This window comes from Betta splendens, chromosome 12 (assembly GCF_900634795.4).
Source record: "Betta splendens chromosome 12, fBetSpl5.4, whole genome shotgun sequence".
NCBI lineage: Eukaryota > Metazoa > Chordata > Actinopteri > Anabantiformes > Osphronemidae > Betta > Betta splendens.
The window spans coordinates 621,164-634,445 of NC_040892.2; the positions used below are offsets into that span (position 1 = coordinate 621,164).

The window sequence follows — 13,282 nt, forward strand, 5'->3', positions numbered from 1 at the left end:
GATCAAGCTCGAACCAATATGAATACAACAGGGCGGGGCATGACATGACACGCTGCCAACTGATTGGATTGGATGTCTCCACGGCAACCCATTCGGTCGGATCAGACGACTAATCAACTTAAGAATTAAATGTTGCTTTCATAACTTCACTGGTCTAGTTAGTGTAAATAAACGGAACCTATACAACATATAACTTGCTGGTACTATTTCATAAAATTCTTCATTTATTTAATGTAAAATTCCGTTAATTTGCCATTCACAATATGTCACCTTTAAAATAAATAATTATACTTTGTAACGGGGCATTCCCATTACTTTTTTGCTCCATCCCTCATATAGACTGAACATTTTTTAGTTGATCATAAATCCATCCAATACATGAATATTCAAAGTGAACTGCAGTAGAGCAAGACAAAATATGAATACTTCATACTATTAATACCATTTCACTTCAATATTGCTCAGTGCCAGTCTCCAGAAGCAACGTCTTACAACTAAATATAATCAAATAATACTTGTTCCGTACCAGAATTTAAATGTACACAGATAACGATGCGACAGAGCCTTGAAGACAAACACTTCTTGTCAGGTAATGTGACTTTAATTCTGATCGTCTGAGGAAAGGGACAAAGTAACTGTAGGTACAACAATGCTCATGATTAAAAAATAAATAGAAAATAATGGCAATTACATTGTGTTACAAAATATGGAGTAGTTTGCATATTTAAAAAAGAAAACTTTTTTTCACAAACCTGCAGTTAAACAGTTCAGAAATTTAGAACTAACATTACTGAGCTGGTAAAATTCAACTAGTTCTGTCGAGTCAATGTTGAACCACAAAAGAAAATCTGTCTTAAAAAACTGTCGTCCTTAAAAAGCGGTGTTAAGAATCAGTTGAAGTGCGTCACCGTCCGTTTCCTGTCATACATGCATCACGTATGTATGAACAATGACTTGACATCTGTTGAACACACAGTATGTACACGGTGATGATGATCCATTACCCAACTAATAACATTTAAATTACCATGATTAACAATTCTTCTGATACACACACGTTCTCTAATGAAAACAGCTGATTATACAGTAGACAAACCCGCTTCTTTATGGGTTGTACATGTCAAACTATTTAAAAACATACGAATAGTTTTGGAATGGCGGAAAATGCCACGACACACGATACGCTCGAAAACCCCACAGAGGGCAAAACCAACAGGGTGAAAGCTGCTGAATAGTTCACAGTGTTGAAGGATGTATGTAAAACATCTGGACCCGACCTTTCTGGGGCGAATCGGTTCTTCTTGTATTAAAACGCTGACTTCATCTCATGACAGGTCAGATTTAATCTCATGAAAAGACCATAGACGTGTCCTGATGCTGAGCTTCATCTGTGCCACAGACACAGGAGTCCCTAACAGACGCAACGTGGGTTGAAACATTTACATTTTTGTAGGTGCCTCAGAGTTTTATTATAAAACAGACTCATATTTTGTTGGTTTTGGTCTTTTCATGGGACTTGTTGACAATATTAAACATAATAACTCCAGATGTGTTTGTTAATGCAGTGGTTCCCAAACTGTGGCATCAGCAAAGACAAAATCCAGATCTGACCTCTGGTTCAAAAAAGGATTTAGAGAAGACCTGCTGCTGTGGAACCTGACTGGGCCGAACTCACCTGCCAGGACAGTTTAGTCACGCACCTGTGGGCTGCACGTCAGGACATAAAGCAGGTCAGCAGGTCTCAGGAACACCACCGTATGAATGCAGAGAGAAAGAGGTCAGGACATGCTGGAAACTAGCAGCAGCAACAAAGTGAACCAGCGCTGGAAAACAAACGTCGCTTTTGATTGGTTTTAAATTCTACAAACATCTTCAAAAGCACAGATTAGACAACATTGAGCAGATTTAACACTAAATCATTTTTAATTCAAATATCTGAATAATTTCTCAGGTTACTAAAATTAAAGCAGAAAAATAACTGAAGAAGTGAATTATCATTGTGATCCATCACCACATTGTGACACATTTGTGACATAACAATGGGTGATTACCTGTTACCTGCCATTTGTCCTGAAATAGAATAAATCATTACATTTATTAAAAACCTATAGTATAAGATGAGAACCATGTTTGTTGAGGGATCAGAATAATATCTGGATTATTACTCCAAAGAAAAATATAAATCCTGACTGGTGAGACTGAAGTCAGAGCTCTATTATTGTTACTATAAACATGGGAGTAATACATAGATAAATGTGTGAATAAATATTTAATAAAATAGAGCCTATTATTCCACTAAAATGAAGTTACGTGTAGCCTGTCTATGGACCAGTGCTGGATGTCGCTGCTGGCTTGGGACCCACTGCATTAACATGTCCGGTACCTGCCACAGACACACACCAGCCTCCAGCGAGAGGTGCAGGTTCACATCCTTCAGCCTGTGACACGTGAGTCACTAGGACACACTAATGGAAACCGTTCCCTCCTGTTCCTCAACACGCATTGGACAAGAGCACACTTCAAAAGGACAAAGACACCTAAACACTCAGTCATACACACGCACACGTGGGCGGTCGGTTCCACAGCTGGACTGGGACAAAAGGTGTGATCAGTTGTTCTCAAACAGAGACAGCAGGTCATCACTGCTGTTGTTGGGAAGGTCTGGAGGACCCAAGTAGGATAGCAGCTCGTCTGGGTTGGTCAGCTCCGGAAGAAGCTTTGTGACACACGACAGAAGACATATGTATTCGATGCATATGTGGATTTAGATGCTGATGTTCATGCAGTTTGATAAACTTTGTTTCAACTTACATCTAGTGCATGATCTGCGCCCTCGCCTCCAGCTGCCACAGGGCCTCCCACACCAAAAGAGCCTTCGCTCTGCAGCCGGGAATTCTGAGAGTTGGAGTTCCTCTGTGGCAGAGGACTGCCAGCATCACCCAGACTCTGGTTACCATGAACAGCCGAGCTGTGCTGCTGCAGGAGATTCTGGGGGTGATCGATCCGTCCAGAATGCGTCTGAAGGAAACACAGTGTTTTCAGTCAGTGCTGGAAAAAGCTCTGAATCCGTCCTTGCACGTTTACGGCTGAAGACGGTCAGACGGCCCCAGACTCGTCCTAAAGTAATGCTGTAGGTGACGTGTTGTTTCAGATGTGTGTCTACGCTGAATTTGTTCTGGGCTGATGACACAAACAAGCTATTGCTGTTTACTGCTGGTGATTCAAGGTTTGGGTCTGGCTGGTCCTATTCAGGTTGAGTACAGGAAACAGAACCGTGCTGGCTGTATTTGTATATTCTGCAGCGGTGCTGGTGGCTGCAGTCATACGTCTAACCTGTTCCGATTGGTAGGACAGGGGTGGTCCAGAAGGAGCATACTCTCCTAGTGTCGGCGTGCCGGGGGTGTTGGGAAAGTCTGGGAATCCGGTCTGGCTGGAAAATTCCTGATGGCCTGCAGAAAACAAGACACACGTTCCCTCCACTAAGAAACTGAAACAGGTCAGTGAGCGAAGGTTTAACAACTAAGTTGCATTTTAACCTGATCACTACAGCTGTCACATCTGTAGCTGTTGGACCACTCACTGTTCACAGGACCAGAGCCCAGGACTAAGAACCCACCTGGCCTGTTGTAGTCGGGCGTGTTCCTGCCTCCTGCCGTCAGGCTCTGGTAGGGAGACGCCGGGCCCAGAGCGGCGATCATTTCCATCACGTTGGGCAGCACCATGTGACTGGGACTGACTGTGCGACAGCGCTTCAGGACCGGACCATCGGGTTCTTCCTTTATGTGCAGGTCAGGTTTGACCGGTACCGGCCTCCAACCACACAGCGGGTCTATGGTGATTTCCTCGTAGTCGGAGCTAAGCAGTTTAATGACACGAAATGTTTACCAGACAAACACATGGATGGGTGGACTCAGGTCTGACCTGCACATTTCAAACTCACTTCTGGATGTAGACCAGGATGCCGAGCATGTACTGGTCGACCTCCAGCCCCTCCAGCAAAGCGGTCTTACTGTGAAGGACAGCAAAAAACTGCTGGTTAAAGTGTAAAGAGGACAGAGGACCTGACTGAGTCTGAGTCTTCATGTGCATACTTGCATACAGGACACCTCCAGGTTCCTCTTTCACAGTTCAGCTGCAAATAGGACTCCAGGTCAAAACACTGGAAAAGAAAGAAACCACATGAGAACAGAGTCGAACTGAAACGCGGCAGGTGTCGGTGCAATCTCCCACCTGTATGTGTCGGCAGTCGTGTCCTCTGGCCGGCAGCTGGATGCGTCTGAATGTGATGGGACACTTGAGGGAGACTTTGATGGCCGTCTGCTCGACGCCGTCCTCTCCGTTCAGACCGGGCGTCCCGGGAATGGTGCCACTGCTGAAATTCCTTTTTACTGAACCAAAGAAACGACAAGAAGAGTCTGATGGTTTTAACTTAACCTGGAAATAATTACAAGCTTTGCAGACTTTCATGTCACTCACTCTTGGTGATGCAGTGCTCGGCCGGAAGCAGCCTCTTCTTCATCAGACCCTGCAGGACGGACCTGACGGACGGCCGGTGGACCAGCTGCAGGACGAACAGGTGGGACTGGGGGGAGAGAGGCTGATCAGCGTCTGAGCGGGACGCCGAGGGGAGGACGCGGCTTCTAGGATTCTACTTACGCAACAACAAGCTGTGACGGTGATCTGCACCGTGTTGCGTCCTGGCTGACACACCTGCTTCAGGTACAAAGGCTTGTGGGAGGTTTTGTTGTCACCTCGCTCTATAGACAAAGGAGTCGCGTTGACACTCACCTGAAGGAGAAGGAAGAGTAACTGAGGTGACTCAACACAAAAATCAACGGTGAAGGAACACGTCGACGCCTACTTGGACGGATGCAGGCCAGTTGGTGTTCATCTGGCGGTCCTCGTGGTGGTAACACTTGAGCTGCAGCTCCAGGTCCGGTCTGCAGGGGGAGACAACACAAGCGTCAGGGAGTCGCCAGGGTGGGGTTCTCCCACATTCCTGTTTCTTTCTCCTTTAAAGGAAGGGACGAGGCCAAAGGCACCGTCCTCCGAGCCCACGCAGCACACAGATGTTCAGCCTGATCCAGCTGTTTACTGCAACAACCACACGATTATTCACAACCCACAGTAGGAAGAACGTCTAGCGTCAGGCAAGTCAAATGCAAAGCACGAGGAGAAGATCAGAACCAGCCAGTCCGGCTCTATCACTGTGACACTAGAACCTTCAAACAGCTTTGTTCAGAGAAGGTTTAACACTGCAGCAGGGATTTTATTATTTTCCTCAGTTTATTAACTCTTAGGGTCCACAGAATGTTTTAACGTCCGGGAACCCACCTCATCATGAGCGTTTTGTACACCGAGTCTCTCAGCTGGAAGGCGTGGTTGCTGACGGCCAGGTTGTGCTCCAGTCGGAACGGCTCCAACACGACTCCGTCCCGCACCGGGAACGTCAGGCGCAGGTCGTCGCTGGGGTTACCTTAGAGTCAGCAAGACAGATTTAGGATGAGTCCTAAAGCTCATTTTCATTCTTTATTGTCTAATTTTGGTGATTTTTCATGTATTTGGGCTTTCCTTCAGCATTGAACAAGGATCATTAATAGTTGTTTGTTTTATTGATGAAATAGACAGTGACAGTGTGGAGATTCAGGTCAGGTAACAGAAATCATCAAACCAAATCAAAGAAAAGCTGATTAGTCTGTGCATCACAACAGACTCTTTAATGTGAGGAGGATAGATCTGTACAGAGGGAGCTGACCTGTGGACGGATGCTGGGTGTTGATGTTGGGTTTGGTGTCCAGAGGAAGGTAGGGCGGCTTGGTGTCTTGGCCTGGAGACAGGTAGGGAGGTATGGAGGTGCCCGGTGTCATCGGGGGGGTAGGATTCCCTCCCATCGGTGAGCTAGGATACCCGGGCATCGCTCCACCCCGACCTGGCTGGGAGACGAGGACGAGGACAGTTCATTTTTCATTTCACTTTTGGTGAAGAGATGCCATAGTAAAAAACCACCAATAAGTAGTTGGCGTGTGGACACAGCTTGAGGCTGGTATTAAGCAGTATCTGTGTAGTTTTAGCATGCAGCGCCTCCTGCACTTACCCCGCTCACTGCAGCCTGTGTGAATGCGTTGTACCCTCCTGCTCCTCCTGGCGGCAGACTGCCCTGACCACTGAACGGCTCTGACTGAGCACAGACAGGAAATAAATCCCTTCATTGAGTGATGTTGAAAGTAAAAACTAGTCTTAAGCCAAATCAGTTCTTCCAGTGAAAAAATGTTCAGCACTTGCTAAGTGTTGGTGCATGATCAACACTAGGACTGTTTACCTTGTAGTACTGTGGAGGGTTGGGCTGGCTGGCTCCAGAGGGGAACTGTGCCGGGTTGAGGGATCCAGAACCATACGGTCCCATGAGAGGCATCCGACTGGAGTAGGAGGGTGAGGGGGCACACCTCTGTGGACCCACAGGGTACTGCAGAGGCTGGTTAGGGTACGCCGACATCCCACTCGAACCGTACTGCTGCAGTGGAAACCCCTGCAGAAGACGGAGAGGAAGAGGTACCGAACCGTTCTCAACTTAAAGGTCCAGGACTCAACTGTGTCCTAGGCCCAGGTCGGTAAACGAGTTGTTCCCACAAACTTATTTCTTTCCACCTCAGGAGAGGGTAAATATGGACATGACCGACATTTGGATGAGTCATTATGAGTCAATTAAAACACCAAGTGCAAATGATTAGCGAATTCAAATCCATGTGGAAGCTTTGACCGACACTCACTGACCTCTGAGTGGAAAGGCCGTTTGAGCCCATGCTGGCCGCCTGGGTAGCCCCCCTGCTGGGGCATCTTCTGGCTCTGGCTGGGGTGAGAGGGACACAGCACTCCACTGGAAGGTGGAGGTCCAGGCCTGGAGGGGACCATCCCACCAGGGTTCATCCCCAGAGGACCTCGAGGCCCCGAATGAGACAGAAACTGAGTGCTGTATGAGGGCGGGCCACCCATCTGGGAGGAAACAGAAAGCACGGCAACGGGGGTCAAAAAACATGCTTCCGAACCTGAAAACACAACTACTCTCTGAGAGTGTTGGGGTGGAGGAGGATGGATCTTTGACCTTCCACCAGCTAATCATTTGAGGTGTTTGCTTTGACCTGAGAACAGGCCAGACGTAGGCGACGTTTACCTGTCCATAGCTCAGCTCCTGGTGCTGCTTCTCTTGTATCGCTGCCACCGTTGCTGTAGCTGTAGCAGTTGCTGTGGCAGCGGCGGCAGCAACCGCAGCAGCAGCGGCTTGGGTGAAGTCAGACGGAGCGCGAACGCCCAGACCGGCGCCTCCACTGTTACCGGAGTAACTGCAGGGAGAGGGAAGACGAAGAAGGATGCGTGGGAGCATAAGGAGCGTGAGTCAGAGCAGTGGGAGAGAGAAAACCCCACCATGCATAAGTGCAGAACCACGTCCAGGTGGCTCTCAGACCACATGTGCAGTTTGGTTTTGATGAGCCTCCTCATTTCCTTTAAGTCCTTACCTTCCCCCGTAACCCGGGCTCTGGTTGTACGCGGCGCTGGGGCGTCCGTACATCAGCGGCTGGCCGTAGCCCTTGGACACAGCGTCTCCGTACGACTGCTGGGCCATGAACTGAGAGCCCACGCCTGCAGCCACACCAGGGCTGCCGCCGGGCATCATGTGAGCGGAGCTCTCACTCGGACCCACGGGTGAGCCGAACATCTAGAGAGAACAACCACACAAAGTGAACAAGTGAACAATAATCAATAAGAGGAAAGCTGGAATCAGGCTGGAGCCTGAAGTGACCCATCAGGGTGATGTGACTGTGATCCTAAAATCAGCTAAAGAGAAAAATGAATAAAAACTAAAAGGCAAAGAATCAAACAATGATTTACTACAAACATTTATTCCTCCCGTATAACAAAACCTGCCATTCAACTAATAAACAATGGAACAATGACGGTTTTATTGACTCAAAGCTCAAAGTTAAAAAAACGTGAACTAACATTAAAACATCATTTTAATATTAGTTCACCAAAGAATCTGTGAAACCCAAACGTGTGTGTGATCATCTATAAGAGGTGAAACATCTCCCAGCAGCTCAGTCTGGCAGAAATAACTCCTCAGCCAGGCGACCTGTGCTTTACTCATCCTGCAGATGAACCCCTCCCTGCAGAACACACAGAAATCCACACTAAGTGGACTATTGCCCCCCGAACGCTGAGCCTTCAGCCAGGTCACACACGTTTATGAATTAAACTATCTTTATCCTGGTTCAGCCGCTCAGCGTTCCTACACTCACTCACATTATTTCATAGATTTCGTCACCAAAGAGGAACTCGACGCGCCTCGGTTTATAGCTTTGCACCAGCTCCTTTTGTTTCTGCGTTCACGTCCCCTGGCAGCGAGTCATGTGTTACCTGGCTGTGTGTGGGATTGGTCACACCCCACACCGTGGTTACTACAGACAGAGATCCCGCGTGCTGATTGGTGCCTGGTTGCCAGGAGACTGGGTCATTTAGGAAGGGGCTGTCGCTGCTGAGGAGAGAGACGGAGCCGAGTTACTGGAATGGTCACCCAGAGCAGAACACTTAGATCCCTGCAAATCACCAATCTTGTTTTTCCTCTTAAACACATTATGCAAAAATAGAATTTGCTTGATTTGTGTATTTGTGGCCACGCCGAAGCCAGTTCATGCTTCCCCTTCGCTCCTACACAAAGATGAGCTTCTATTCACAGAATAAAGCTGCAGAACTGAAGGGAAAGTGAAGCAGGAAGGGCAGCGACTGGATCCTGGCTGCTGTTTCCAGTGTGTGTGTATGTGACCCAGAGACGATGCTGGACCATCCAAGAGACGCAGAACTCATGAACGGGTCTAAGACGATGCAACAGAACCAGATGCAGGGTAGAACCCAGTGAAAGGTCACAGACGCATCCTTCAGCTTGAAGAGCTCAACAACTTATTGATGTGACGGCTGAGGTTTCCTCCTAGCCTCAACAGGAAACGACTACTGCTGCATTTCTGTCACCTCACGTCTTGGCCACTGAGTGTTTTAGAGCCTAAAGCATCTGTGGCGTCGCACCTTTGTGGAGTGGGAGGCAGGCAGGGTTTCATGGAGTAGAGGGGGTTCATTGGATGAAGGGGGGACCATTAGAGAGCCCCCACTGTCCTCAAGTGGCAGCACTAGAGAGAGAAACAGACAGAACACAGGGTTACTCCACAGTGTGCACAAAGACCAGTGCCCTCCCACTCAGCCCTCACTTTAATCTGCGAGCATCACAACGCCAGCCTATCGCCACTGCTGTAACTCTGATACCTCGGAGGAGGGGGATGGGAGCTGCGAGCTAAATTTAGCCGTGTGATTTCAGAAGGAATTTAAGAGAACAGAGCCTCAGCCGGCACGCCGACATTTTACCAGCACCGCTGCACGCTCCCTCCTGGTCCACCACATGTTTTCACTGCTCCCTGAACATTCCTCGTCTGGCTCCATCGCCTGCTAACCAGGCTCTTCATCTGACGCTTACCAACAGGCATCATCACAGCCGCTCACATCCCCTCCCCCTCACTTCTTCTCTCCGCTTTCCTTTTTGTACTTTGCAGATTTGGGTCAGACTCCCCATGTCTTGTAAGGGGGGGGGGGGTCACATCACATGACTGTGGCTCCTACATCCCCACCTATCAAAAGGCCGCCTCCAGACAGCACCTTGGTCCTTGCATAACAGCTGAGCAGTTAAAGCACACAAAGGGGAGGAAGCGTAACATGTCTGGCAGCACAGCCTGTACCTGCAGCTGAACGACGTTCTCTCACTTCCTGCATCTTCAGACTCCTCCCGGATGCTACACGGTAACAGTGAATCCAGCATCATCCAGATGTGACCTGCTCAGATCAAACACACACCAAGTCTCACCACATCTGCTTTAGGCTGCTCTAATGGGCTTAATACGGATTTAGCATCAACTCGATGCCACCGATTGCTGGATCGCCAGATATTTACATTTCAGGTGAGACACAGTGACGTAATCCTCTATTTACAGGTAAGTGTTCAGGGACAGCTGTGCATGAGGCGTTCAGGGACAGCTCACAGTGCTGGTTATCCCACTTCCCAAATGCATCAAAACTGGATCAAAGCAAGAAAACTAGAAAAGCAGCTAAATGAAAGTTTAGAAGCTTCATGGTTTCAACGGTCCAGTTTTCCATGGATGGTTTAATAAATCAGTGCCAGCTGCACTAGTCCAAACACAGTTGTCGACTTATATTTCATTAAATCAATTATAATTTTAATTCAAGAGTAACAGCTGCTGATGTTCAAGTATTTATGAACGGCTTGAGGGGAGGGAGGCCGGCAGCTAAAGATGATTAAACGCTCCCTCAGCTACTTCATCAAATCAAATACAAACAAGCTTCACATCATTTAATAAGTGTCATTCTCTGTTCTGAGCCAGTCAGGACTCGTCTGCATTAATCACACACTTCCCCCACCTTCAATCTTCTGGGACATAATTCAGACTATGTCTGGAATGATCAGTTACTTCTGGGACCAGACTAGTCATTTTTAAATGGGACGAGCCTTCACTAATAGTGGGACCGTGTTCTGGCCATCACCACTAAATAACACCTTGACAACGCATGGTTAGCACAAGTTTCTCTCAGGGCCGTAATCAACAGCTGCTCACTGAACGTATCAGAAACACTTCATTAACATGTGTAATGCCTCTCGTCTTCCAATGCCATTACCATTAATTAGGCCTCCACTTAGCCCTGCAGTGTTTCTCCTTTCTCAGCCAACAAAAGGTGATTAGGAGGATCACATGAGGCCCAGCGCTGAGGTGAAGCTAACGAGGTTCAATCGGGGATCTGAAGGTATTTACGTTAGTGGAGTTGATGCGGTGCAGGATGTCGTAGCTGGACCTCCTACTGAGTCCTCCCATGATTATACTGCGGCCCTGTTCACCTGCCAGCTCACCTGTTTGACAGCACATCACCGAGCCGCCAGCTGATTCTGCAGTGAATAATGGGTCTCAGTCCAAGGTCCCTGCAGCCTTTCAACATTATAACACCTATTAACGGAGAAAACACAAAACAGACCCGCTGCGACGCTGAGTGCACAGAAAGACCTGAACGCACACATGACTCCACGACCGCTGGTCAGAACCGAGCACAAACTCAGCATCTTCTCTCATCTGCTGACGGTTGGAAAACAACCACAACTCAGGATTAAACTCTGCTGGTTCACAGCCATTCGTCAATAAGCAACTGCTTCATTCATAATTTGAACAGGTTGAACATCAGCTCAACTGGGAGCATTTGCTACATAAACCCGCAGATCAACTCTTTTGTTCTTGTCTCCAGCTTTAGAAATGATGCTGAGCATCTTGAGTGAGCAGAGCTAAAAAACATCTGAAGTGGACTGAGCTTCAGGCCTGACTGTTCTGGATGAGCCAACACGTGAGGAAGGTCACTGACAGGAAGCCTCCACTAGGTCAACAGCTGAGCTCAGTGACAGGGGCCACAGAACCAGACGTGGGTCAGTCGGTCCAAATCCCTCCACAGGTGCAGCATCCAACACTGTACCTGCTTCAAGATCCAGAATCCTTGGTTCGAAGCCCAAACTACACAGTATACTACCAAACACTATTCTGGAACTTTGCACAGACTACTCATGAAACCCAACATCTGGACGCAGCAGCAGCCAGAACCAGACGTGTCCGGTTCCTCTACCCCTAAACACGGATCCGCGGCTCAGCCTGGCGGCCATCAGGACAACATGAGCAACGACGCTGCAGCACAGCGTGAACCGCAGCTGGAACCAGGCTCACGCACCTGGTCCGTCCGTTACCAGAACCGCAGCAGCCATGACGAGCTGCAGCAAACAAAGCCTCTCCGTAAAATCAACGCAGCGCAGTTTTCTCCACTCACCTGCTGCGCTGCCTGCTCAGCCCGGACTGGCTGCAGCCTCACGGCGACGAGCAGCTGTCGGAGCCGGTGCTGGGTCGCTGAGTCTCTGGGTTCTGGCTGCTGGTGTCGCGACCGCCTCGCACTTTGTTTCCTCTCGCTGTGTCCACTGGAAGCAGCCGCGGTGCCGTTAACGCACCGTTAGCCACCGGAGGCTAGCTGTCCAGCCCGTTGGCTCGGTTCCGTTCCCACGACGCGCAGTGAAGCCCAGTAAGAGTCGAGCCCCTGCGGCTGGACTAGAACCCGGACTGGAACGTGCGTCTCACGACTCAGCCCGCTGCCAGACGACGACGAAGCCGCTGAGATACGTTAGCTTAGCACAACTAGCAGCTAGCGGACAGCTAATGATGCTCAGCTCCGAGTCATGAAAAGCCCAGGACCGAGCGACTGGACGGTATGACCGCTGCAAACGCAGTATTACTGCGAACTGTGGGTTAATTAGCACAAGCAGACCATAATAAGCCCCCGCTGTACCTTCCCTCAGTGAGATCACAGGAGCCAGGTCTCCGTCCCTCCTCCCGCAGAGTACACGGTCAGTACTGTCAGTACTACGGTCAGTACCACAAGTCACTACTATGGTCAGTAGTAAAAGTACACAGTCACTACTACATTCGTACTATGTCAGTACTACAGGTATACATAGACCCAATAGTAGTAGTAGTAGTACTAGTAAACACCCAGTATCTGTAGATGACAAACTGCTACTCTGTGGTACAGAGCAGGCTCACATGTATCAGCACGTTTAAAGATGAACTCGGACTCGGCCTCTGACCTCTGACCTCTGAACTTACACGTTCATTCGACTGGTGATCTACTTGTGAAGCGTCCACACAAACTGTGGGCAGTGAGTGCAGCAGCAGCACGTTGTCATGCACAGACACAGTCAGTCATTGGAGGATCTGCAGTGTGTTGCCAGAGGCCAGTGCAGTGTGGAGAGAGTCCAACCTGCCTGTTTCCAGACCTCTGTTGCCCTGGAAACAGCTGCTGAGATTTCCTGTTACTTCATTTTTTCTACACTATCCATATCACCCCCACCTCTACACACAGCTGCTGCTTGTTCCTCCTCCACGACCTGCCGCATAGCGTGCACACACACACACACACACACACACACACACACACACACACACACACACACACACACACACACACACACACACACACACACACACACACTACTGCAGTCCAACCACAGTATCATGGACACCTCAACCTTGTGAGGCTGAAACCAGCACTCTGACCAAGCTGTTGGTCGGATGCTCTGAGCTTCAGCCTCCACTTTGTTTTGCTCAGGGAGGAATCAGAAGGTTCATCAGCCACAGCAGAAGTTGTTTTGATG

The 13,282-nt window shown here is 48.8% G+C and overlaps 1 protein-coding gene across 7 annotated transcripts; it reads right to left on the bottom strand.

Annotated features, from left to right (window-relative positions):
- Positions 1–190: 190 nt before the first annotated feature.
- On the bottom strand, positions 191–12,674 carry LOC114866625 (zinc finger MIZ domain-containing protein 2-like). 7 transcript variants are annotated; one of them, XR_003787739.3, is made up of 21 exons: positions 11,908–12,673; positions 9,073–9,173; positions 8,410–8,527; positions 7,512–7,711; positions 7,169–7,337; positions 6,772–6,990; positions 6,320–6,526; positions 6,095–6,178; positions 5,756–5,933; positions 5,335–5,476; positions 4,862–4,940; positions 4,657–4,788; positions 4,477–4,582; positions 4,231–4,388; positions 4,092–4,159; positions 3,941–4,009; positions 3,617–3,855; positions 3,334–3,449; positions 2,812–3,018; positions 1,701–2,716; positions 191–961 (listed from the first exon to the last, which is right to left on the bottom strand). XR_003787739.3 is itself a non-coding variant. In XM_029168612.3 (21 exons), the coding sequence occupies exons 3-21, from the start codon at positions 9,120–9,122 to the stop codon at positions 2,609–2,611; spliced, it is 2,649 nt and encodes an 882-aa protein (XP_029024445.1). In that variant the 5' UTR covers positions 9,123–9,173; positions 9,774–9,867; positions 11,908–12,674; the 3' UTR covers positions 191–2,608. The 7 variants fall into 7 exon arrangements, 3 of the variants coding, with proteins under 3 accessions (XP_029024445.1, XP_029024444.1, XP_055369136.1); XR_008696227.1 differs by having other exon boundaries at positions 191–1,411; XR_003787738.3 differs by having other exon boundaries at positions 1,676–2,716.
- Positions 12,675–13,282: the final 608 nt, after the last annotated feature.

What these genes read in the sequence shown, in the direction of transcription:
- LOC114866625 (XM_029168612.3), bottom strand. Translation starts at nt 9,122, where the DNA reads ATGAACCCCCTCTACTCCATGAAACCCTGCCTGCCTCCCACTCCACAA. An exon ending in CCAATCCCACACACAGCCAG is followed by an intron (nt 7,712 to 8,409) that starts GTAACACATGAC and finishes TGTTCTCTCTAG; the next exon opens with ATGTTCGGCTCACCCGTGGG. An exon ending in ACCCTCCACAGTACTACAAG is followed by an intron (nt 6,179 to 6,319) that starts GTAAACAGTCCT and finishes GTCTGTGCTCAG; the next exon opens with TCAGAGCCGTTCAGTGGTCA.